The sequence below is a fragment of the Chanodichthys erythropterus genome, chromosome 11, assembly GCF_024489055.1.
Source record: "Chanodichthys erythropterus isolate Z2021 chromosome 11, ASM2448905v1, whole genome shotgun sequence".
Classification (NCBI taxonomy): Eukaryota; Metazoa; Chordata; class Actinopteri; order Cypriniformes; family Xenocyprididae; genus Chanodichthys; species Chanodichthys erythropterus.
Window position 1 is genome coordinate 16122376 of NC_090231.1, and position 27651 is coordinate 16150026.

General features: G+C 39.0%; 1 protein-coding gene across 3 annotated transcripts in view; it reads left to right on the top strand.

Moving 5' to 3' along the window:
* Positions 1-27651, top strand: part of adam19a (ADAM metallopeptidase domain 19a) — a 120524-nt gene that overhangs the window by 31229 nt on the left and 61644 nt on the right. For all 3 annotated transcript variants that reach the window (XR_010896499.1, XM_067401865.1, XM_067401866.1), the window contains exon 3: positions 3668-3744. Coding sequence is in view for 2 of the 3 variants with exons in the window: in XM_067401865.1 (XP_067257966.1) it covers positions 3668-3744 (77 nt within the window). In the remaining variant the exon portion in view is untranslated. The remainder of the gene's footprint in view (positions 1-3667; positions 3745-27651) is intronic.

Here is a 27651-nt window from a genome sequence, read left to right on the forward strand (position 1 = left end):
GCATCCTCTCTTCACATAGAAAATATGTCTTTATTTTTCAATAATCCCTCCACAGTTGCATTAAAAACTGACAGGGTGTTGCTATGTGGTTGCTCAGGGTGTTGCTATGTGATTTCTACATTTTATAAAGATATTAAGAGTGGTGGTTTGGCTATGCAAACGTTTCTAAGCTGTTGTGGTTAGTTTCCAAGGTCATTGTTATGTGGTTTCTGGGGTGTTCTGGTCTCTCCTGTACCTCGATATATCTTGAGTCCCCTCTTTATTGTAAGTCTAATTGCTTTTTTGTTTTGTTTTTTTTGTTTTTTCTGATTTTATCATCTTCCATCTTGCTGTATGAGCAATAGCAAGCTGGATAGTAATAATTCACAAACACTGCCACCATCAAATTACTTTCTCAGAATGTGCTAGCAGCAAGATGTTTCACATTTGAAATCATCCCTTTTCACTGCTGCTCCAGTCATTTCATATGTGGTCCCTATAGGGGGACTGTTTATACAGCATTCTCCCCAAGGTCTGTTGAACATCTTACTGACTTTGGTTGCCGCTGGACTAAGAGATTTTCCATTTGTATCGTAGGACTTTTCATGGCTTGAGGGAGGAGTTCATGTCTACTGATGTCTGACTTCTTGGAAAGGGTTTACACGGAGGATCAAAGTCGTCAGCCTCCTACCCATTTTATCTGCTAGCAGAGCTAACCACAAGCAGGGCATCTAGAGCAAACACATGCTAAACACTAGCTCTGGTCCATTGGCTTCAACACAATGTCTTTCCTTTATGGCAGGCTTTAAGTGTGCAAAAAAAAGAAGCTAATTTTCTTTTCAAAAAAGACTAGTTGTTTTGGGTGACATAGTTGAAATTTTTTTGGAGAGAGCTCTTTACTGGGGATTTGACTTCCATATTAGGCAAGGCAAGGCAAGGCAATTTTATTTGTATAGCACATTTCATACACAATGGTAATTTAAAGTGCTTTACATAAAGAAGAAAATAAAATTAGAACATAAGGAATAGAAAATAACAGTAAAAACAGAGAATTTTGCTATCTGGATGGAAGAGCTAGGAAGTTTTAGGGAGTTTTTTGTTGTTGTTGTTGCTGTTGTTGTCCGTCAGAGTGGATCTAAATGGATCTATCCATGAGAACGGATCTAAATGGATCTTCCTCACACGACAGAATTCCTTAAGGCACTTCAAACTGATAAACAAAGTTTCAATCTCCCCTTTTGCCAAGACACCTCAAACTGCACCACACAGCCCTAATCCCCCTTCCGGAGATATCTTATCTATGCAACGCAGTTCAAATTTCCCCTTTGGAAAGTGTCCTGACTGTAATCCAGAGATATCTTAACCATGCACCACAGCTCAAATTTCCCCATGGTTTGTCCCCTTATCCAAATTTACCAAATTTTAACTTAATCACAAATGCTTTCTTCCTAATTCTCCCAGCTCTTTCAACCAGAAAGCAATATTTAAAATGCATTAAAAGTCAGAAATAACAAGATGATACATAAAAGATATAAAATATATTAAAAATGAAATAAAAACAGGAAAAGGAATTAAAAGAATAAAAAGATAAATAAAATGCAAACAGTTTGGACATAGCACAGTGCTCAATCAGCAAATGCATAGATAAAAAGATGTGTTTTGAGTATGGATTTGAATGTGACTACTGTTGGAGCAAACCTGATCTCTCCTGGAAGCTGGTTCCAGCTGCGGCTGGCATAACAGCTAAAAGAAGACTCTCCTTGCTTTGAGTGAACCCTTGGTATTTCTAAGTGACTTGATGATCTGAGTGATCTGTTTATATTCTATGAGCATATCTGCAATGTATTGAGGTCCTAGGCCATTGAGTGATTTATAAACAAGTAACAGTACTTTAAAATCAATTCTAAATGCAACTGGAAGCGAGTGCAAGGACCTGAGGACTGGTGTGATGTGTTTATGTTTTCTGGTTCTGCTCAGAATCCTGGCAGCAGCGCTTTGTACGAGCTGCAGCTGTCTTACGGTCTTTTTTGGAAGACCAGTGAGGAGACCATTACAATAATCCACCCTGCTGGTGATGAAAGCATGAACAAGTTTCTCTAAGTCTTGACTGGAGACAAAGCATCTTATTCTTGCAATATTTTTGAGATGATAATATGCTGATTTAGTTACTGTCTTTACATGGCTACTGAAACTCAGGTCCGACTCCAAAATCACACCAAGATTCCTGACTTGATTTTTAGTTGTTTGACCCCTAGAATGAAGGTACATGTTCACTTTGAGAACTTCATCTTTGTTTCCAAATGCAATGACTTCAGTTTTGTCTTTGTTTAACTGGAAGAAGTTTTGGCACATCCAATTTTATTTTCATCAGTGCACTGGCACAGGGAATCAATGGCGCTGTAGTCGTTAGGTGATAGGTTAGGTTAGGTGATTCTCATTATTTGGCTCAGTGGCAGCATATATAGGTTGAACAGGAGGGGTGCGAGTGTTAATGGCGCCACATTCTCCTTCTTTCCAATGCGCTTTCGCTCCAGTTGCGTCTGTCGTTGCTATGCAACCATGAGCCGCGCTCTCAACCGTGTTGCTTCTATTATGAGCGCGCTTGCCTAAATTAAAGTAAAAGCACTCAACTTTAAGTCACGAGCGTCGATTTAAACCACCGAAACGCGTCTGATGCAGCCATTAAATCTTGGACAAATGCGCTGTCAGGTGTCTGTCAAGGAACAGAAGAGTGTACAAATGTATTCAGGGATTGTATTTGTTCAGTAGCCTACAGTGTTGGTCAGTGCAAAATTTTAATGTTATTTAAGCTAACATAAAGTAAGGGAAAATACTTCCACTAAATATTAAAAACTAATAATGTATGTAACAATGAGAGAATTTTTTTTTTTTGGCAAAATAAAGTTGATATAGCTCCAGTTTTTTGTTCATTTCTGACCCCTCCACGCCACAAGTGTTGATGGTTTTGTTCCTAAATTACTTTTTTTTTTTTTTTTTTTTTTAAATTCCATGCACCTTGTTGGATGTGAGAAGTTGCACCAGATTATTGCAATTAATAGTATATTAGTGTATTATATTAGTAATAGTATTATATAATTATATTACACTCTGTAACAATGAGAGAGACACTTCTGCCTACATTTAGTATGGTAAATAAAATATTTATAGTATAGGTATAAAGATATTTTAGTAGGCAAATTTGATGTAAATGAGAAATAATGCAAGGGAAAGTAAATTTTCTGAAATGTTGCGCTTTGTTGCGCTTGAATGTTAATATGGCCCTCCTATGAGGTGTCAATCACAGAAACGGCCCTCCGCCAATTTGAGTTTGAGACCCCTGCTCTAAATCATAACGCTTACAGGGTTTGAAGTCAGCATTCCATTGAAATTTTGTATATTTATTTAATTTAAATTTGCTGCATTAATTTGATCAAAAATACAGTAAAACATTAATATTGAGAAATATTATTACATACATGAAATTACAGTTAATATTATTGAATTTTCAGCAGCCATTACTGCGGTCTTTAGTGTTACATGATCCTTCAGAAATAATTCTAATATGCTGATTTTATGCTCAAGTAACATTACTAATTATTATTAATGTTGAAAAAAGTAGTGCTGTAAGATTAGTATGATTTTCTGATCTGAAAAATAAAAAATTAATCTGTAATTTCCTTCTCATCAGGACCAGTTTCCAGAGAGGGGGGAGATTCTGGTGTCAGCCCAGGACGTGAAATTGGTTCTACAAGTTGAACGGAATCAGTAAGTAACCTCTTAAAATGACTAACTCACACATAATTGAAAAAAAATGATTACAAGGCACTGACAGTAACCTCACACCATCTTTGAAATTTCTTATTTTATTTCTTTCACACTTCTCACTGACTAACTGGAAGATTTCATAATTCCCATCTCAGCAGTCATTTCTTTACTTTTAGTAAAGAAAAGGCCTTTATTAAAAATTTTGAGCATAAGCATATCCGATTATGCAAAAGAAACATCCAATATCTTAAAGGGTTAGTTCACCCAAAAATGAAAATTCTGTCATTTATTACTTACCCTCATGCCGTTTCACACCCATAAGACCTTCGTTAATCTTCGGAACACAAATTAAGATATTTTAGTTTAAATCCGATGGCTCCGTGAGGCCTCCATAAGGAGCAATGACACTTCCTCTCTCAAGATCCATAAAGGTACTAAAAATATCTGAACAGCAGATTCGATACACTGATTCATTTGTGCTCCGAATCTTCCTGAAGCAGTGTTTTGAAATCGGCCATCACTAAATAAGTCGTTATTTTGTTTTGTTTTTTGCCGCACCAAAAATATTCTTGTCGCTTTGTAATATTAATATTGAACCACTGTACTCACACAAACCGATTTAAATATGTTTTTAGTACATTAATAGATCTTGAGAGATAAAGTATCATTGCTCCCTATGGAGGCCTCACGGAGCCATTGGATTTCAACTAAAATATCTTAATTTGTGTTCCGAAGATTACGAAGGTCTTATGGGTGTGGAACAGCATGAGGGTAAGTAATAAATGACAGAATTTTCATTTTTGGATGAACTAACCCTTTAGTATACTGCTGACAGATTTTTATTGCAAACTGTTTTTCAAATTGCTATGCTGAATACATATCCTATAAAATATATAGCAAAAAACTGCATTTAGATCTAGCTAATAATTTGAAGATATGGGAGTGGTGCTGAATTTATCTGTAAATGTAAAATGGCTCCGGGAAATGTGCAGGAAGTGAGTTCATACAGTTGAATAATGACTTAAGCCACAGATCTTCCGAGAAAAGGGAACAGGTATCACTATCACCCTCTGATTGTTCTGCCAAATGCTGAGATGAACCAATGCCATGGAGTCATAGTCTGAGTCTGACTGTACTGGAAATCTTTGGGGATGGATTGCCTTTTCTTCCTCAGAAATTGCAGGACCACAATGATATTACTTGGCAGAGTTAATGTTTATTTTAACCACATATGAACCTTGCATTCCCAGTCTGGTTTTCCAAATGTAGGTCAGAAGAAAGGACACACACACTGACACACATAAACACCAAGCAGCCTGACTTCCTGAGTATTGTCGAGGCCCGAAGGAACCCTCAAAGCAGTCCCACAGTCTTTTTTGGAGCTTTTACAAGACAAAGTACTCTGCAAGCAGGTCGAAGTGAAGAAAATGAGAAAAGTCAGGGCATAGAGGACTGGCATAGAATCTAGATCACAGCCGCATTGTAATGGATCCAGGAAATAGAGGATAGCTTGAGGACTTTTTAATTAATACACTCAATCTATAGTCTAAAGTTTTCTTGAAATAAATAAAGGAAGGTGCATTACTTGAGTGTATATGCCATTTGTCTAATTGCTTCTTTAGATTGCATCACTTGCAGAGAAGTGCATTCAACACACAACAGGAAGCAGAGCATACGGAATATGAAAGGTTATTCTCAAAGAGTAGAGCAGAGGGTGTCGGTTTTGTAAATAGGGCCATTTTCAAAGAAGCACACTTGTTTTTCTATACACATAGGGGAGAATGATTATATAATTTATATATATTATAAAAATGCTTATTTTATGAATGGCAACTGAATGTCATGGCAAGCAGTGATATGTGTCCTTGAATTATGTTCTTGCTGGTTATGCTTCAGTAAATCAATCTCACATTGACTATTAATTGTAACAACTCTGCCAATTCTTGCGAAAGTTGACATTATAAAGACACTACAGTACAATGAATTATTAACACTGTGTATATGCCTTGTAGTCTTCATGTGAAGTTTGGTGAAATTACCTGTGCAAAAAAGGTCAATTGTCTATTGTCAGTAGTGTAGCAATATATGAAGCACAGCTCAAACACGTCAAACACCGGCACCAGGCATTTTTAAAAAAGCTGTGTAAACATTACTTCACACACATGGAAAACAGTGCTAACTGCATTTACCTGCTGTTTGCAGGGTTGTGTTCTTTTCTCCGACTCGATGATATGTAATACTGAAAGTTGTCATAGGAGATTCGTCTCTTTGCCCCACTTTTTGCTCTTTCTGTTGCGTAAATTATGCAAACACAGCTCTGATCATGGCATCCTCCGTCCACCGTTTTTTAGCATTTGTAAATGCCGCAATTAAAGATGCCGCTGTTGGCTTCTTCAGAGTTCCTATTCCCTGTGCAAATGCAACAAGGAACATGGCCCGGGGGAGAAATTAGTTCTTAGGGGACGTTCACACAGAATGCGTCTTTGCGTCTAAAAACGCGTGACGCAGCGCTCAGGAGTGGTTTTAAAAAAAAGCGCAGCATAGAACGCGCCTTTGAGACGTGATGCAATAACGACAATAACGGAAATAATAGAAATAGGCAAACTGTAGAATTTACAGATACAAGTTTTGACATGGAAAAAAAGAAAATAAGATAATAATGAGCGCCTCCTCCGCCATGTTGCCATTATATAAAACAGTTGTCATGCCAACTCGCAACGCTTGCCCCGCCTCCAAGTTCTTCTGATTGGTCCACTGTTTTGGAACTGACATTGATGAGCGGCGCTGCGTGTAAAAGTTGAAATTCTTTTAACTTGACACGGCGTCTTAAAAACACGGTGCTCATGTGCGAGGCACTGCAAAAGACGCGAGATGCGAGCGTAACGGTCATGCACATCCGTCAAGTGCGTGTTTACATAGAAAAACAATGGGAAAGTAGCGCAATGGAATAGAAAAGCGCGTTCTGTGTGAACGGCCCCTTAGGGAACTATCCTAGTGGCTAGTTCCTATAACAGAGTTCCTACAACTATTCAGTGTGAAAGCCCCTATGCTGGAGAACAAAAATGGTGACCACTATGGAAGTAAAAGAATGACAAATGTCCGCATGTTGAATTGTTTTTGCAACAAAAAAAGCATGTTAAACTGAAAAATGTGTGCATTTCAGCTCTCAGATATGCAAACCCTGGTAATACAATGCATTAACCCAGTGGTTCCCACGGGCCTCAGTGTTCCTCCAGGTGGGCCGTGAGATAAATTAAAATTAATTTAAATATATTAATATAATTCCTTAATTTAATTATTAATACGTTTGATTTTATAAATTTAATTAAATTAATTAAAAAATACATTTAAAACAAGGCACCACCTCTCTCGTACGTATTCTGTGATTGTTTCGGTTCAGCCCAGGCCATTTCTCATCGTGCTGCTGTGAAATACAGACTGAACAGTGCTCAAAATGCAAACTCTCTCAGTTGGAAAAAGAAAACCTGTGTTGCTAAAAGGGTTTTGATGTATGACAATGGTAATGAAGGTAAAGACGATTACATACAGTGACATACAGCAGTCGTACATTATGCGCGAGTGCGCAAATTGATGCGCAAACAAATTGATGCGCAAACCGTGTTGATTCAGAGAGGAGGTGGACCTTGGCGTAAAAAAAGTTGGGAACCACTGCATTAACCCTTTTAAAATGGGTTCATAGTTGAAAAATAATCAAAATAATTCAGATTGTTCCAAACAGTCGTCATCATGTGTTTTTCGGGAATATACGGCTTATTACAGTAAGGAACAGTGGGGAACCGGTGACAGAGTCATGGGCGGCCAAGGCTCATTTATGCACATGCCGAGTGTAGGCTGGCCTGTGTGGTCCGATCCAACAGATGAGCTGTAGCTCAAATTACTCAAGAAGTTAATGCTAGTTGCAATGGAAGAAGGTGGCCTGGTCTGATGAATCACGTTTTCTTTTACATCACGGGTGCGTGTGCGTCGCTGACCTGGGGAACACATGGCACCAGGATGCACTATGGGTAGAAAGCAAGCCGGTGGAGGCAGTGTGATGCTTTGGGCAATGTTCTGCTGGGAAACCTTGGGTCCTGCCATCCATGTGGATGTTACTTTGACACGTACCACCTACCTAAGCATTGTTGCAGACCATGTACACCCTTTCATGGAAATGGTATTCCCTGGTGGCTGTGGCCTCTTTCTGCAGGATAATGTGCCCTGCCACACAGCAAAAATGGTTCAGGAATGGTGTGAGGAACACTACAACGAGTTAGAGGTGTTGACTTGGCCTCCAAATTCCCCAGATCTCAATCCAGGCGAGCATCTGTGGGATGTGCTGAACAAACAAGTCTGATGGTCCTGTAAGTTGCGAGGCCCCACCTCGCAACTTACAGGACTTAAAGGATCTGCTGTTAACATCTTGGTGCCAGATATCACAGCACACCTTCAGGGGTCTAGTGGAGACCATGCCTCTAATGGGTCAGGGCTATTTTGGCAGCAAAAGGGGGACAAACACAATATTAGGACGGTGGTCATAATGTTATTCCTGATCGATGTATGTATATATGTATTATTGTTTTTCAACTTTGAAATGTTAGATTCTTTTGTTCATGATTTTTATGATTTTTTTCTAAATAATGTCTAATTAAATTCTGTTTACAATCTCACCACACACAATAATGGTCAATAAGTGTAATTTATTGAAAGCCATTTGTGTTCTGAAAAAGAAAACAACAGCTTGCACTTGAAGATAGCATATTGTGTTAGAATTTTATAGTCATCAAAACAAAATATGTGAAAACAACCTATTTTAGCTTCAGGTTCTAAAGGGTTAAATTGAAAGCACTGTTAATGCAATGCATTTTTTTTTTTTTTTTCAATTAGTGCAATTCAAGATGCTTTTTTGTTTTAATGACATTTGATGTTATTTTACTTCCATAGACCACACATTTACATTATGAGAGATTACAAAATAATTACTAACAGTGCTCTGTTTTGAAGCTTCTTTTGGTGTCAGGTAGTGTTTCTTCAGCGCTCATTTTTGTGTACCACAGCAAATGGAAGTGTAACAAAATGGTTTTAACCTGGATGAAACTGTTGTAATTACTGGTAATTGGTTTAAATTCTCAACCTCTGCGCAAAAAAAAAAAAAAAAAAAAATATATATATATATATATATATATATATATATATATATATATATATATATATATATATAATTTTTTTTCTTATTATTATTTATATATTTTTTTTTTTTATTGCGCAGCTCTAGTACACCAACCACTTGAAAAGAAGTTGAATAGACAGAATAAAATACTGGCATAGGCAAAGTTGGTAGTTCAGCACTGAACTCATTTTAAAACATCAGTTAAGATCATAGTTTTACTTTAGACTGGCATCCTAACCTCTGACAGCTGAGGTTAAGGGTCACCAGTCTTTTGGCTGTGTTGCATTATGCATGATCCATAACATGACCATAAAAACCTCTAGAAAACTTCCAGGCATATATTTTTCCTTTTATGGAAGTACTTAGAAATAGGTTTCTAAGTGAAAATGGTGGCATAATTTAAATGGTTCTTGAATAGCTCCATTGTGTGCCCATGAGAATAAAAAAGCGGCTCTCATTCTGCAAATGACAATAAGAAATATGTACAATGTTGTGTGTGTGTGTGTGTGTGTGTGTGTGTGTGTGTGTGTGTGTGTGTGTGTGTGTGTGCTTTTGTTTATATTACATTGTGGGGACCAAATGTCCCCATGATGTAATATAAACCTGAGTTCACCTACATCGTGGGGACCAGCCAGCGGTCCCCACAATGTAAATGGGTTTATAAATCATATAGAATGAGTTTTTGTGAAAAAGTAAAAGTTTGCACAGTTTCCTGTGAGGGTTAGGTTTAGGGGTAGGGGCAGGGTAGGGGGATAGAATGTACAGTTTGTTCAGTGTAAAATGCATTGAAGTCTATGGAAAGTCCCCACAATTCACAAAAACAAACATGTGTGTGTGTGTGTGTGTGTGTGTGTGTGTGTGTGTGTGTGTGTGTGTGTGTGTGTGTGTGTGTGTGTGTTTTCACATAATTCCAAGGTTTTGCACAAGTGCAAGGTTTTGTCATTTTATTCATAGCCAAGTTATTTGTGATGTAAATGAGCATGTTTGTATGTGTTTGCATCTGAGCTGCATTTAATTAAAAGGCTGATTGACAGTTTAAAGAGAGTGAATAAGTGAATACAGGCAGATGACGGGCATATAACTTGGAGTAATGAGTTTTAATCTCTTTTTGGGAGGATCTTACCACATATTTTAATTAACTTTTAAACTGAATTATGCAGAAGTTTGTCCTTTAACATTTGGTATTTTAAAGGTACTACAGTGATTATGTTAGCCATCTCATTTCTAGCAATGGCATTGTGGAGCAGTCTGTGGGTTTCTTTTAAGGTCAAGTGGTTTGTGAAAAGGTTGCGTTTTAGATAGAGACGGGAGGAGATTGTGGTGTATCGAGGGTGAAAGAGATTAATAGAGTTTATATTGCTTAATATGAGAGAGAGAAACTGGAAAGAAAGAATGTGATTGGAGGGCATGTGAGAAAGCAGGAACATATTTGAGAAGTATAAACTGATGGTGTGAAGGAGAAGGGATAAAGAAGCATGGAGGACGAGAGGGGTTTAGGGCATGGAGAGCAGTGATAAGGAGACAGACGATAGAGGGCTGAAAAGAACACGAGAGGGGGATGAAATGAAGTCCTAACAGGTGGTTGTGGTTTAGCTCCATTGGCAGCTGAACTCCCAAAATCCGAACATCATATCCCATCAGAGCTGAAGTGATTGACCTACATATTTTATTATGAATATTTTAATGTATTCATCCCAGAGGGTATGATATTTAAAAAAAAAAAATAAAAAAAATGGAATTGAAGCACATGTTCTGGATTAAGCCAACAGCTGTCTGTATAATTCAACACAGTCATAACTCATGAACTTCTAAAACCTTGCCAGAGGAGTCATGGTATCACTAATAATTAGGGCTGTCAATCGAATGAAATTTTTCATCTAATTAGTAACATGATACTCTATGCTTATTAATTAACCAAATTAATCGCATAGATTTTTAGTTGTGATAAGCCCCCAAATGAATATATTTTAAGGCATTGGTTGCTTATATTATAAAGTCAATATATTGATTGTTTTATTTTCATAACATTAAACATAAACCCATCACTAGCCCACAGTCCACAGCAATCTTTTCAATTTGTCAGTCTGTCAGAGGCAGATTATGCAGGACACTTTCTTGCATTCACTCTGCTCTTATTTTGTAACATATGCCATACACATCTTGGCCGTTGTGTCAAATTTCACTGTTTTCACAGCCTCGCACCAAGTGCTACGATTTAAGATAACACAAAAAAACTTTAAAAAGATAAAGGTATACTATGTAACTTCTAGCTTAAAAAAAAAAAAAAACTGCATGCATTTTGCAGAAGAAAATTGTTTTGGTTGTGCCTTGGCTCTGCATAACTGCAGAATTTTTATCCTACTACTCTTTAAAAAAAAATGAATATAACCAGTTTAAATGGAAAGGATTTCAAGCTGACTAGCTGAAGACATTAATATAGCTATATCCATTAATAGACATAGCAATACTACTGTAACGAAGGCAGGACTCAGAGTAAGATCCACATGCGAAGCTTTATTAAATGTTGAGCGTGGTCTGGGTGGAGCTGCAGCTGGGTGTGGTGATTAGTGATTAGTGTGAAGTGTGTGCAGGTGACTGGCAGAGAGGATGATGGGAAATGTAGTCCGGGAACTGACAAGAACTGATGGTGATCATGACATAATGCCCCCCTCCCGGAAGTCGCGTCCTCTCGGCGTAAAAGGAACAGCTGGGGTGGGGGGGGGTGCATTGGAGATCTTAAGGCTGACAGGAACGGGGTCTCCAATGCAGGTTCCAGGAACTCGGGCAGCCACGGCGGGTCAGGTGTCACGGGCAGCAACGGCGGGTCAGGAGCCTTTGTCAGCCACGGTGGGTCAGGAGCCTCAGGCAGCCACGGCGGGTCAGGTGCCTCGGGCAGCCACGGCGGGTCAGGCACACGGTTCTGGAGTGGATTCAATGGCTGGAACGCCCCCTAGAACAGGAGTGCGTCACGACCGGCGAACATGAGTGCGTCGCGACCGGCGAACTTGAGTGCGTCGCGACCGGCAAACTTGAGTGCGTCGCGACCGGCGAACTTGAGTGCTAAGACGTGACGAGGCTCTGGGTGATCAGCAGAGTCATGACGTGGATCTGGGCAATAAGCAGAGACAGAACGTGGCTCTGGGTGATCAGTGGAGACATGACGTGGATCTGGGCGATCAGCGGAGACAGGACGTGGCTCTAGGCGATCAGCGGAGACATGACGTGGATCTGGGCGATCAGCGGAGGCGTGACTTGATGTTGTAGTGGCCGCCATTTTGTGAGTGTTCTCTGATGCGGCGGCCATTACATGATTCACTGCGGTGTCGCATTTCCCCATGACACCCACAGTAAAACGCGAACCATCGGTAAGCAGGGCAAAGTCCAAGAATTCCATAAATGTCCCTCGGGGACCATTAGCGATTAAATACCCCTTAAGAGGTTCGTTTAATCCATAGGCAAAAAAGTCAATGAGGGCACAGTCCGCTAAATCAGAAAAATTAGCAATGTCCAGGAATCTTTGAATATGTGCCTCCAGGGTGCAGTTATTTTGACGAAGGCTTACAAGGTGCGTTGTGGGATCCATGCTGGGATTAGGACGCCCAACAAAGCTGCTGGATCTTGGTGTGGCTAGGTCTTCTGTAACGAAAGCGGGACTCAGAGTAAGATCCACATGCAAAGCTTTATTAAATGTTGAGCGTGGTCGTACAGTCATGGTCAAACGGGGCAAACAGGAACATCAGAGAACAGGCAGTGGTCAAAAGGAAGGCAACTATCAGGGATCAGGAACCAGAACCAGAACCAGAACCGGAACCCGGAACCCGGAATCCGGAATCCGGAACCGGCAGGGAAACAGGATAAACGCTTGGAAATGTATCACAGGGAAAACAAGACCTAGCGGTGAGGTGATGTGTGTAAGAGTCTTTTATAGTCCTGGTAATGAGCTGCAGCTGGGTGTGGTGATTAGTGATTAGTGTGAAGTGTGTGCAGGTGACTGGCAGAGAGGATGATGGGAAATGTATTCCGGGAACTGACAGGAACTGACGGTGATCATGACAACTACGACAATAATACTTACTTAAAAATAAATTACAGCCAGTGGTGTATAAAATACTCGAAAACCATACTTAGTAAAGGTATATATCTTAACAGAAAATGACTTTGGTAGAAGTTAAAGTCAATGTTTAGAATGTTACTTGAGTGGATATAAACTGATGCAAATGAATGGTAACAATCGTGACATGAAACAGTTGGTGTTTTTGTCACATTGTTTTAACCGCTTGAGGTACTACTAATGTTAGCATCCTCTCAACAGTGTACACTCTAGTGTACACTTTATAACATACCGTTTTGCTGTCCGTTTTAAATCCTTTTTGAAGTGTCCCGCTCTGTGCAGCATGCAGCCTCATATCACGTGTCAAAACAAACTCTACGAGTCATCAGTGATAGTTTTTATTTCGCCTCTAGAGGCCGCTCTCGTACTGTATAATGACAGCGCACTCTTCTCAGCCGCTCCAGCAACGGGTGCAACCCGGAAAATCAAATCAACCGCAGTTATGCAAGCACTTGTTTGCACATGCTTGCTTGCTGTCTGTGTTCTTCCAACTTTATTTTGTAGTAAGTAATGAAAATGCTTTGGGAAAATGTATCGGAGTAAAAGTATACATTTTATTTAGGTAATGTAGTGGAGTAAAAGTAAAAGTTGACACAAATATAAAAACTCAAGTACAGATTCTCCCAAAAAATACTTAAGTACTGTAACAAAGTACATTACAGCACTGATTCCAGCACAGCACTACAACAACCCATAATGAAATTACTCTTCTCAATAGATAATGTTTTACAATGAACTCTGTTAGAGAGCTACCAATATCAGTTCAATAAAATACCTTACTCACCTGTTAAGTGTAATGGTTATGTTCTGCTTAGTTATGTTTTATTTTCATGGTGTTTTAGTTCTCACCATTTCCAAAAAGCCAATCCAATGTTGATTCTTGTTTTATTACGAGTTCTGTTGTGTTCTCTTTTTGTCAGAAGACTCCCCTCTGTTCTCTGTTTTTAAAAATATGTGATTCCCCAGAGGTCCGAAATTTAGTGCATCCGTATCAACCTTTCTCACTCCTTGTGACAACTAAAAGTTTATTTATGGATATGATGAGACACGCATTAGTGAGTGATGTATGTACACAATTTCCTGCAAAAAACCATACCGCTAGTACTTACTTATAGTAGGCTTACCATTTTGGAAGAAGGATTGATGATACATTGACTCATTATTTAACCCTTTTGCACGCAAGTTTGAAATATTTTAGCTGATCTAACTGCCCACCCCCCCAGTGTGAGTTTGAATACATTTAAGTGAATGTGTTTTGTCATTTAAAAACCTTTATAATGATCAAGTTAGCTTATCTATACCGCGTGATGGGTGCCACCATGTTAGTTTATACTGCAATTTAGAGAATTTATATACGTATTTACAACACGTAAATTCATCCCTTTCCACCAAAATACACAAAAGTAAGTGGATGGTGAAGTGGAAGAAGAACACAGTAAACTATATAGTGACCTACACAATGTGTATCTGAAAAGAATAAAACATGTCATCAATTTGTAATTGAAAGGATTGTTATTGCCACTTCCATAGACATCAGTGTGTATTTTACAAACTATAAATGTATTGTTTTTCTAGTACATATGTGTATTTAAATGCCTGACACCTAAACTTTATGTGGTTGAAAACACTGAATAGTTGTGATATATGACAAGTGCTGAGTGCATCAGTCTCTGGCTCTGCTGGTTTGTTTGAACAAACAAAAAGTTGCATAGTATACTTTTAAAAAAACTGCATTGTTTAGATTCCATTGAATTCCTGTTTGTGAATGATTGCAGGTGCTTTGCTTCAGGTTGTATTTCAAGCCAAATTAAATACTGCTTCAGAAGCACTTTACTGTTGTCATGACACTCAGCATGAGAATCGACACACAATTTGCAGTGTAACAGTGTAAATCACAATTCAGCATGCAAATAAAGAAAACCTGCCACACTTTAGTAAGCATATATTACAATTACTAAGACTGTTTACATTTCTTTCATTCCTATTTAAAACATAAAGTTTACAAAATTGTCTGCATGTCAAGCAATTTGTTATTAAAGCAGAAATGTAAATGTTTCATGTTAAATGCTCTGCCATCAATCTGGCAGGTTTCTTGAATTGGGCGTGCCACTTTTAAATTGATTTATGGTCAAGTACAGGCCCCAAGGGTTAGTTTTTAACCTTCAGCTTATTTACAGAGTAACAAGTCTCTAGAAAACATTTACAAAGATACATCTAATCTTTCAACAACAAAGCTACACCTTGAAAAAAGGATGTTGCAACTTCTGCTTGCATAGGTGCTAACCAGACCTTCATTTAGCAGCGCAGTTTCTTAGAAAAACAACTTCTCATAAGAGCCTAGCATTCTTTGGAAATTAGACACAAGAGCTGAATTGTGCATGATGTGATTATGCATTTATGAATGCCATCTGCAGCAGCGAGAACGGTCGCATGCTGCCTAACACAACTCTGATTCACCCTGATGCATTTCTCAGACTCTTTGCCCTGCAGTCCCATCTGCAGAAGGCTTGTTTTGTTCTCTTCCTGACAAGCAGCCAGTGTTTGTGTAATCTGCTCTCTCATGCATCCCCAAGATTAAGTAAGCCTTCCCTCTTCAGTCTTCTCTGAAAATATCACTGAGAGTGATGATTCCATATTTGCATTTAGTTCAGAGATAAGCACTCGTAATGCTCACTGATTATAGTGGAAATTATTGTCGTTATTGCCATATTTAATGTGACTGTGACATGTAGCAGAACAAGCGGGTGGAAATAGCAGTTTTATATTGAGAGCGACTCCGATGTTGAAACGGAATGAGATGGAGGGATGTCAACTCTACACAGCTGTGTTGGATTAAAGTTTTTTTTTTCCTGCCAATATTTTGTCCCGTGATATAGTATCAGAATGTATAGTGATTCCAATCTCATGGAGGTATTAATGTTAAACTTTCCCGTCAAATTAGTGCTTTTTGTCGATATGTGAAGAAAAGACCAGTATTTAGGTAGTGGTGATTAACTGAAGACTGAATTTTCATTTTATGGTGTCCCAGCGGAGCTATGTATTGGCTAAGCATTCCTTTTTGCATTTCCATATGTGTTTCTGACCTAAAAGCCATCAGCTCCACAGTTACCGAAGCTCCTCTTTCTCAAACTTGTCAGATCTTGTGTGAGAAGTGTCAGCAGTGCTGTGTTGAAGTACAGTCCTTATAGGGGAACACTGAGTATGTTTGTATTACCATGAAGCCAACAGACATACAGTTGAGCGTCTGTCATTTATTGTTAGCACTGAAATATTTATAATCTCCAACTCCCCCCAAATATCTTGAGTCACTAAACTCTAGACAAATTTACACAGTGGAGGATATATTCTTTTTTTCTCTCTCTTCCCTCTATTTTGGTGTTCTCTCTCTCTCTCTCTTTCTCTCTCGCTTACACGTTCTCAGATGATCTTTTTTTCCTCCTCTCTGCTCCCATCCCCCATTTCCTTTGTTTTCATGCTCTTGTTCTCTCTCTCTGTCTAGTGTACAGTACTGCTTGTTTGAATGAGGTGATTGGTAACAGATGGTGCCGCTTTAAAAGGGCAAGGAATTTTGTGCCCTCAGTAGGTCACTGGGCCACGGTCTCTCTCTCTCTCTCTGGCTCTTGTCCACACACACAGCTGATTTATTTTGTATACTTTGTCCCTAAAAACCTTTAAACAAGAATAAAGTTTTAACATTAAGGATCAAATATAAGGACCATTACAGGTTAGGTACCAGTGTGCATGTCCGCAATATACTTATTGTAAATGTTCAAGTTGGCAACAATAGTGCTTTGTAAGAAATACTAAGCCGTCTAAAAAAAACTGTTACAGTAACACTTTACAATAATGTCTCATTAGTTAATGCTTGTTAATGCAACATTAACAATTCTGTTACAGTGTTTATTAATCTTTGTTAACCTGTTGTAATAATGTTAGTTCATGTTAATGCATTAACTAATGTTAACTATTGGGATCATTAAATAATATTAACAGAAACAACTTTTGATTTTAATAATATATTAGTAAATGTTGAAATTAACATTTGTTTTAGAAGAATTATTCATTGTTAGTTCATGTTAACTAATGTAGTGGAACCTTACTGTAAAATGTTAACATTATTTCTAATGGGTACAAAATTCTGTACTTCACAATTCAGTGGAAATCCATTAGTATTAAAGTTTCATTTTCATGGGCCATTTTAGAGGAGCAAAACACATCATTTACACATTACTATTGCCTGCATATAGATACAAACAAAATATGATTTAAATGATAAAAGAAAAGACATTGAAAAATAATAAAAATATTTTTATATAAATAAAACATTTTCATTTTTATTTAAGTCATACAGAGGAAAATGAAGTGGCTTTAGGCAACTCCATTGATTATAATTGGAGTGATCTAGTTTTGTTGAGTTGCAACATGCTGCTTACTTCAGTATAGACATTGTGCCAAAGGTGGCTGCCCGTTGTCATGACAATCAGTGAGTCTCTTGTTTTCTGTCTGCAGTAAAATGTTTATTTTTAATTATATTAATTTATGAGAAATGATTTGGACCACAGCCCTCTTATTTTTAACTCCTGTTAGGCTGTTCACTGCCTGATTGGCTTCACATTGTTTCTAAAAGTCTCATTCCTCTCATTTGAACAATAAAACACAATGCAGTCATCTCCCCAGTGCTGTGAGCTCAGCTTTTCTTTCTGCCGCACTTTGAGTTCAGCGTTTTTAAAATTGTATACACCTTCAGTTTTACAGACAGGAAGAAAATATACAGTAAGAACAGACTACAGAATGCATACCGTTGAGAGTCGATATGTCCACCATATTGACCATGAGCAAAACTATGGCAGACTTTGATAGATCTGATGGTAGTTGAATTGTCTCTTTGACAATTTACAGCCCTTTGGATCATAAGGAACAGAAGGAAATGTGATTTTGTGATACTGCAGCAGAACAGCTGTTATGAGAGATGCTGGTGGTTAATATTCTGTGCTCAGAATGGGGGAAAAATGCTATTTATGAGCAGCTCTTTGACTATTTAAAATATTAAACAGATGCTTGCCACATGTTCCTGTCTTAAAATTGTACTGTAAAAAAGAAGTCTGCCTCTTCTTGTTTTGAAAGTAAAATAAGCTGACTATAGCTGCTTTGTCAGTCTTTCACAATAAGAGTAACTTTGAAAACTCTGAACTTAAACTACTGAAAGTTTTTTTTAAACCTGATGCCATTTAGTGCATGGTTTCCAGGCCGTTGCACTGTGGTTTCAAGGATTGTAACTGTTTGTTGCTTTATGGCCGTTCTAGTATGCTAGGGTGTTGTCAGGGGGTTTATAGGGTGTTCTGGTCAAATGAGCCCAACCTAGTTCTTTATGATTTTCTGCTTTCTAAATATGACTCAAGTTCCACCTTCTGTGTAAGCCTATGTAAGTCGCCTCTAATCAATACGTCACAGATTTTAAGGTATGATTCATATTTGTAGGAAATTGTGTGGGATTAGTTGCACGTTTAACACTTACAAAGAGGGTTTTGTTGCACCTTAAATACTCTGCATTTGACTGATAATAATAGTGATGCTGCCTAAAATTTTACGAGAATCACACTTTAATCTGCGCAAACCGCCGAGAGTCGGTTACACATCCTGGGTTGTGGTGGGCCTTTAGTGACAGATAAGGTTTCATGTTCTTCTAACCAAGATTCACACTTATTTACATTTACATTTACATTTAGTCATTTAGCAGACGCTTTTATCCAAAGCGACTTACAAATGAGAGTAGTAGAATCAATTAAATCAACATGAGAACAACAGTATGTAAGTGCTGAGTGAAGTCACAGTTATGTCAGTATTTACATTCATCAAACAAACATTCTGCACACACCTGTTTTTACTCTTAGAAAACAAGCGGAAAAAATAAGGTGTGCTTAGGCAGGAAATGAGTAAATGTCTGTTACAGACGCTTTACACTTGCATTAAATTTAATACAATGATAGTACTTTCTGTTTGAAATTATTGCTCAAATGCTGTTCTATTTTGCTTTCTATTCATCAAAAAATTGATAATGAATCTCAGGGTTTTATACAATAAACTGTGATAGAAAATGTATTCATATATGTGAACAGAGTAAAATGGTGTGTTTTTTCATGAATAGGTGTGTTTTGGACAGGTGTGGTCATAAGCTGGCTTTTGCTCCTGAGATGGCCTCTTTTTTTCAAGCTTGTTCAAGTGAGCCTTTCAACTAAGAGCTATGAGTAATTTCTTTCTATTGCTGATTGCTGAATTGCACCTGTTTTCCCTCAGAGAAGCACACACACACACACACACACACACACACACACACACACACACACACACACACACACACACACACACACACACACACACACACGCACAGAGTCCAATTCTTTTTGTTTCTCCAACCCAGCTGTGCATAAAACAAGCACATTAATCTAAAGTGAAGTCCGCTGTACAGTTATCCTAGACTCTGGTGGTTGAAAATAGAAGTGTAATAAGACACACACTCACACTCACTTATCTCTGCCTATGCTCAGTGCCTCCTTCACCACAAGCCCTCACAGTTGTTTCTTTATAAGTTGCTGTAGTGAGCATTTCCTCTTTCTCATGTCCAGAAGAAGAATTGGACCAGCACTGCTTCCTTTGACTTTTTCTCTTTAATTCATCACCTATGAGATTGAGGAATCAACATCAACATCATTATCATTAAAGGCAGGAAAAGGACGAGAGGACACACGCACTACAATACTGACACTCATCACACTTGGATGTTTTGGAAGTTTCCAAAAAAAAAAAGCCCTGGATTGTAGTCAGTCACCAATGCTCTTTTTATACAATGTAGACATAATATTAAATGAATCAGTTCAGTGATTGATTCAGTAATTCATTCATAAGATATGTTTCATTTCGAAGGCTGTGTCCTCCGAATTTTTTGACTGCGTACGTCATCGAGCCTGTCATTTTACCGTTTTTAAAAAGGTTACATTTCTGAAATGAAACACCCCCAATAACGTATGCCACTGACAAATGTGACCTCTGGAGGGTGCAGTTCAAAATGAGATACAGCCATATAGACAGTCACTTGTTTTGTTCCTAAATGATTGAGTGAATGATTCATACTCAGTGTTGGGAGTAACGCATTACAAGAGTAATGCATTACAGTAACGTATTACTTTTTGCTGTAACGCAGTAGTGTAAGGCATTCAGTGCCGCGTTAAGCCTTCGCGGGGCCCTGGGCTAACGAACGCAAAGTTTCGACCGATTCGACTCTGGCTTTGGAATTTCAGAACGGTCATATCATCATTTCAGATGCGATATGTCTGAAGATTATTCTAGTTAATTATTCTGTCACAGACTTTTTCAATGCACGTTTTATACCTAATAAATGTACTATTAGTTTCTTCTCTAAATATGTTTCCATCACGTTTTATGTGCATATTATTTCGTTCAATAAAAAGTATCCACCCCAACGAGTGTACGAGTTACATTTATTGCAGTATCTTAAAATGTGCAGATGTGGCCGTTTTTTTTTTTTTTTTTTTTTTTCTTTCTTTCTTTCAGAAAACCAATATGACTCATTTAAAATTCTGTACTAACATTACTGCATGCATAAGTTTCAGAAACCCACCTTAAAAATGACGGTCAAATGCAATAGATCATCGTTAAGACATTGTATGGACCCTTTCTTTGTGCATTTATTCAGCTCCTTAATGATTTTAGTAGTAACAGCATAGATAAGCTTTAGCAAGTTATTGACAACATTATTTCTATTATGCTTCATTTTTATGAACATGCACACGGCTTCTGTCTCGCGCACAGACGCGCGTGCTAAAAGTCTTTGGCTGCGGAAAGATGCGTTCGGCGTGTGCACTGCGCACTATATAGTGGACTTTTGTTGTCAAGCACTCAATTCACTTTCGCATGGGCTGTTGTACAGTACACACACGGTCCGTGCCATCACAAAAATTGGGCTGCACGCGGACGGGGAGCGCGGACGTCTGCGAACCCTCTTGATGACGAGAATTACGCAATGCGAACGCCCGAAGTATACATTGGTATTAATCCTGTAATAGCGGGCCACCAATCCAGCCATATGCACGTGCATACCCAGACGCTACGCACACTGTCCTGGTTGTATTCCTGCGTGCGTGTCCGCTGCGCGCCTGTGACTCTTGATTCGGGTGTGACAACGATGCGTTTTAAAACGCAAAAGAGGATTGTCTCGCGGGCCCCCCCAAGTGTTAGGGGCCCTGGGCTGCAGCCCATGTTGCCCATTAGGATAACGCGGCCCTGAAGGCATTGCTAAGTCATTTTCAGTAATGTTTTACTCGATACATGTTCAGTAACACTTGCGTTACTACACACTTTTAGCCCAAAATGTAATTTTCTACTTCTGTAGTTATTTTGGTGAAAGTAACTCAAAAGTAATACAGAAGTAATGTAACACATTACAATTCTGACAGTAATATTGTAAGGTAAAGAATTAATTTTAAATAACAGTAACAAGTAGTGCTGGGTAAACAATATCGATTTCTTGATTTTAATCGATTCTCATTTTTAGAACCGATATCGATTCTTAAATCCCAAGAAGCGATTAGTCTAGTCTGTTTTCAGAACATGTAGTGCCTCCCATCCAATAAATCGCAATAATCTTTTTGCTTTGTTACTTTTGATATGAAGCAAAGTCTCAGATTTCAAATGACATCCATCTTATTAGGAGTTCCAAAAAAATAAATACCGTTTTGGCGCTGTTTAATGTGACGTGACAGATCCCTTTAGCGCCTCAATTAAAGAGAAGCGGCATGTGAACATCCTCTCCTCTTTAACCTTCAATATTATTATAATAGTACCAACTGACTCCCATGTGTAGTATACAGCATTAGTTGAGAGATTTTTTTCCTCTAGAAAATTTGCCATATACTATATCTGATATACTACATCCAAAATAATCGATATCGAATTGAATTGAATCAAAGCGAAATTGTAATTGAATCGAATCGCAAGCATGTGAATAGAAATCGAATTGAATCGTGAAAATTGTGTCAATACCCAGCCCTAGTAACAAGTTATCTATAATGTATTACAGTTTGGAAGTAACTTGCACAGCACTGTTCATACTAGCATACTGCTCTTACTATTTTTACCATATCTTCCTAAGTAAGGAAAAGTGTGCTAGTGTGTGATTATGGATTTAGTAACAGTCACCTGATAATCCCTACCACCAAAACTAGCTATATTTATACCATAAAACATTGTGAAAACTCGCAAATTTAACTCAAAAACTGTGCAAAACTGGAAAATTGCATAAAACATTCGTGAATAAAGCACAGTTTCCGTCCAGTTGGTTCAGAAGAACAAAATCATCACTTTCTGGGAAATTGGCACAAAAAATCTTTAATAAAAATTGAAGTTGCTGCAATCGGGGAAGCAACTGTGGCTCTTTTTTCAAACATCATAAATTACTTGCATCTCAGAGTGTGCAGAAGAAATGCAATAAACATTGTCATGTTATCTTGTTTTTAGAGGCTGATGCAGGTGTTTGACACAGACAAATGGAGTGATACAGTGTTGTTGGACTGTATATCAGGACTTTTGGAAATCCACTTCTAGTTCTTCCCCAGTCACTATTGGTTAAAAGCCAAAAGTTGATACACTGTTTACACTCTTCGGGAAGACAACCTATGAATGGCTTATGTTGTTGCCTTTGCATATTAAGCTGGGATAGAAAAAAGTATTTGAACATAAAAAAGATTGCACATTTCATCTTTAAAAGGAATTGCATAATGACTCCTAAACAGTCTTACATTTTCTCATGCCAGCTATTCATTCAGTCAGGTAACTGTTGGAGGGTGTTACATCAGTGGGAGCAAAAGGATGGATGTGCTACATTAGTTGGAGGAAGCAGATAGATGTGCACTTGCTTAAATCTGGCAGCCAACCTTTGCACAGTAATGTAGAAGCTGCTCAGATTGCATGTGCAGAAATATGAATATGTAGTTAATTTAAATGCTTGAATTTAGAATTTAAGCACATTTTAGCAATTTCATTGAATCTGAGCATGTCAGTTATAGTTGATATATTTATTGTTCACTGTGAAAAAGGTTAAAGCTGTTTTTTTGTGTGTGTGTGTGTGTTTTTTTAAAGAGAATTCATGTTGAATGGCTGTTTGCCGCAATGCTTGTAACTCCAGCAACTCTAGCCTGTGCACCTCTTATAACCATCATAACTCCTGCCGGGAAGCCGTCTGTCTCAAATCATGTACGCGTCCTCTCCCCTATCTTTTGCCTACTGGGACTCCACCTTAGAAATGAATCACCGTCCAGCTTTCGCTTGATTGAGCAGCACAGACCACTGTGCAGCTGCCCGAGTTTACCTGCTCAAAACTACTAACAGGTAATTTGGCTTCCATCCTGAGAAAAGTGGTTTTAGTTCAGTGGTTCTGTGACCACAGGGACCTTGTGAAATTAATTAAAAGAAAGCTCATCATTTTTATATTATTGTCCCCAATGGTAAAGGTGTTTCTTCAGGTTAAAATGATTTAATTTCCCCTTTCCCCCTTTTAAATATTCTCTGCCTTGGTTAAACAAGTAGAATAAATTTGCTACCAAATGTGTAATGCCTATTTGCTGAAACCATTTCAAAGTTTTATAAGTTACTCTCGTTGATGTCTGTATTAATCCTACAAATCAAACATCAAAAGAAAGTTGGTCAGAAATAAGTGTTCTTATTATGAAAATAAACTGTAATATTCAGAATTAAAATCTTCATTCCCAGCCCAGAAAGATCATTTATTGAAACTAAACTGCAAAGACTTCTCAGGTGACTGTAACCATGGCTCCCTGAAAAGAGAACAAGATGCTGCATCAGGGATAGGGATGCTATGGGAATGCTACTGCGTGATAATAAGTCCAATGGTGTTGCAGGACATTACCGCATAGTATATGACATCATGACCAGGAAGCTCTATTAATAGCACCTGGACCGAATAATGCCAGCTTCTGGTTGTTTGGCCAAAGCAAGTCGATCACAGGCATGCAGGAAGTATGGCAGGGCAATGCAGCGTCTCGTTTCCTTTTCAGGGAACCATGGTTACAGTCGTAACCTGAGATGTTCCTTTTCAAGTAGGGATGCACCGATCCGATATTCAGATCGGAATCAGCTCGGATACTGACATTTTTGCCGGATCGGGTATCGGCCGGACGGGACTGATCCAAATCCGATACTGTGCGTGTACTATTCTGTGTTATTGTTAAGCTCCACAAAAGGCACAAAAACATTAAAAAGCACCATAAAGTTTCTGTGCACTATATTCCAAGTGTTCTGAAGCCATTCCATAGTTTAATTTGAGGTACAGATGAATGTTTAAGTCGATAAATTAAAGTTCACGTAAATGCCTCCCTCCGCTGCGGCTGTCAGTCATTCTCCATTCAGCATTCAGACTGCGTGTCGAGTTCAGTTACAACAGTCAACACAATGAAACTCTCTCCAAGATGAATCAGTGTTTCTATTATTGTACTTCATCAAGATACCGGTAATACAATACGCATCAATATATCTTCACTTTGTGCTTTGAACTTTTCACTGCGGAGCGCTGTGACTCCATGATGCCTCAAGCGCATCATTCTGCACACGGGATGCGCATAAGCGCTTTGTGCCGCTCTGTATGGGAGCCGTTCATTTTTTTTTGTTCTGGCCTATGTTGCTGCATCATTTTAATTTTTATATTTTAGTTATAAGACATTTAATAGCTTTTGATTTCGTCCACATTTTCATATTTATTCACAAACTTACAGGATAAGCAAATAGGCCTAGGCTATGCATTTATTTATATTGTGAAAAGAAAGTATTATGAAAAAAAAAATTAAACAAAGTCTGCGTCACTTTTTTGTTTTCATCTTTCATCTCATCTCAACACTTTTTGAGGATCGTGAGTGAACGCAATCATCTCTTCCTCTTTAACTTACTACTTTACAGAAGTAAATAAACATGATTGAATATCAAAAAATATGTTGAAAGTTGCAGTAGCTTACCAAAATCTGTATCACGTCGGTTCAATCAGTGTTGTAAACAATGTCACGTGTTTACCTCAGAAAAGCTATTCGTTGACCATAAACTTATAGGGCCCTATTTTAACGATCTGAAACGCAAGTGTCAAAGCGTGAAGCGCAAGTAACTTTGTGGGCGGGTCTCGGCGCTGTTGCTATTTTCCCGGCGGGATAAATGGCTCTTGCGCCCGGCGCAAATCTAAAATGGGTTGGTCTGAAGTAGCTTCATTATTCATAGTTGTGGTTTGGGCGTAACGTGAAATAAACCAATCAGACCGTCATCCAACATTCCCTTTAAAAGCAGGTGCGCAAGTTCCACTATGGATTGCTATTATTATAGCGTATTTACCAGGCGCACGCCAGGAGCGGTTCACAGCCGAGGAGACTGATGTTCTTGTAAGAGCAGTGAAAGACAGACAAGTTGTGTTGTATGGGGATGGGAGAAACCCACCCAAAATAGCATCGGTTAAACAGGTTTTTTCACATCTTCGTGGCACACCACAATGATTTCCGTCATCTCATGTGTTAATATGTTTTTAATGTAACATATGATTTGCAAAAATAACTGTTGCATCTGTGTAGATTACATGAGCAAAGTGTATGCGCGTTGTGCACGCTATACATTATGGTCAAGCATGCGCCCTTAAAATAGCATAATGAACAACACGCAACGCGCCACTGACTTTAGACTAGGTTTTTTCTGGTCAGTGGCGCAATTGTTTAATGGAACAGCAAAATAGCACCAGGGATTGTTTGCGCCGGAACACGCCTCCTTTTTTGCGCTGAACCGCCCAGGGAGCGCAAGTTCATTCACTAGTTTAGCGACGTGCTTCTGTGGAGGGAAAAGCGCGCTTTGCGCGGGTGCAAAATAGGAATGACACATGCGTCGGTGTACAAAGTCAATTGCGCTGGGTCCAAGATAGGGCCCATAGTCAGCATCAAGAAAAATAAAACAAACTATTTAAAACAAAATGGATTAGAAACTTAATTATGTAAGCATAAGTATTATAATATAATATATAATAAAATGGACAAACTGGGTGTGTGTAATCAAACCCATCGTTTACATTTTATGCTGGAGACTGAACTCACGCTCTGCTGCCACACTGGAGCGCACTCACCACCTACTGGACAGGGGTGGGAATTACAGTTACAAGTTACATCAGCCTCAGTAATCTGTTAAAATGACGGACAGGCTGTAGACTTTTTCCGTCACTGCTAAAAAAAAAAATTCCATTAATGACGGAAAATTTTCGGTCAACGCGACCTTTGAGATTATATATTATATACATGCCACACTACCGCTGGTGACACTCCACGACCGCGGTGGCGCGGTTTTCATGCCAACCATCACAGCCCCAATTGAGACATACAGTTTATTAGGTAATTTAGCACTTTTCTTATTACTTGAATATCAGATTGGTATCGGCCAATACTGAATCCCAGATATCGGTATCGGAAGCGAAAAAGGCAGATCAAAGGAACTCATGCTGCGTCGGAGACGCTATGGGAATGATAATACCCACTCCTCAGGACAAGTACTTGCGTAGTGTGAATCATGGCGAGCACAGCTAAGACATTAGCACCTGGGATTCTGGTGTGGGATCCAAGTATACTTTGTAGAACCTCACAAATGTGTGTGGAGAGGACCAGCCCGCCACATCACACTTGTAGGGATACCCCTGACAAAAAGGCTTTTAAAGCCATCATACTCCTAGTCAAATGAGCTCTGACTGCATGGGTGAAGGCTATCCAGCCTCTTCATATGCAAGAGAGACAGCTCGACTATCCTCTTGCTCATTCTCTGCTTGGATGATGGGCCCCTTTTCTAGGTGACCCAAAGCACACAAACAATTGATCAGTCTTGTGCCACAGGACAGCTCTGTGAACGTAAGCATCCAGTGCCCTAACTGGGTAACCCAAAGGGGCATGGTAAGCAGCTATGGCTGCCACATAAACCTAAAAGCAGAGGTGGATAACCCTGCAGAGAAGTGATCCTGCAGGAACTTCAGCACTGTACCAGCCGGGCAGTTAACTGGGTCCAGCTGGTGATTTCAGCACCTTAAGGTGAAGACTCCCCACTTTAAGGCATATAGTTTTCTCATGGAGGGAGCTCTGGAGTGAATTATGGTCTCAACAACCTCAGTTGATAGACCAGACTCTAGGATTTGGGAGGCCAAACCTACAGTTTCCACAATCCCAGGTGGAAGTTAAGGATTGAGCCCTTTGCCAGAGACAGAAGGTCCCTCCTGACCGGAATCTTCCACAGAGAGCTGTTGAGAAGGGACACCAGGTCCAAGAACCATACTCGGGCTGACCAGAATGGGCTACTACCAACAGATGGACGCTGTCCCAATGGACTCTCTCCAGAAACCTGGGAGCAGAGCGATCGGGACGGAGACGTACAGACGCTGCCTTGGCCATGTCTGCACCATGGCAACCAGCTGAGGGAGAACCAAAGCGGACAGTGTGTAGTTTCTTGAGACTAGGTCCACTTCCACATGGCCGTACTCCCTCCAGATTGCACCACCTCGGGGCCATAACCCCTTCCTCAACAGGATGCCTGATTTTGGTGC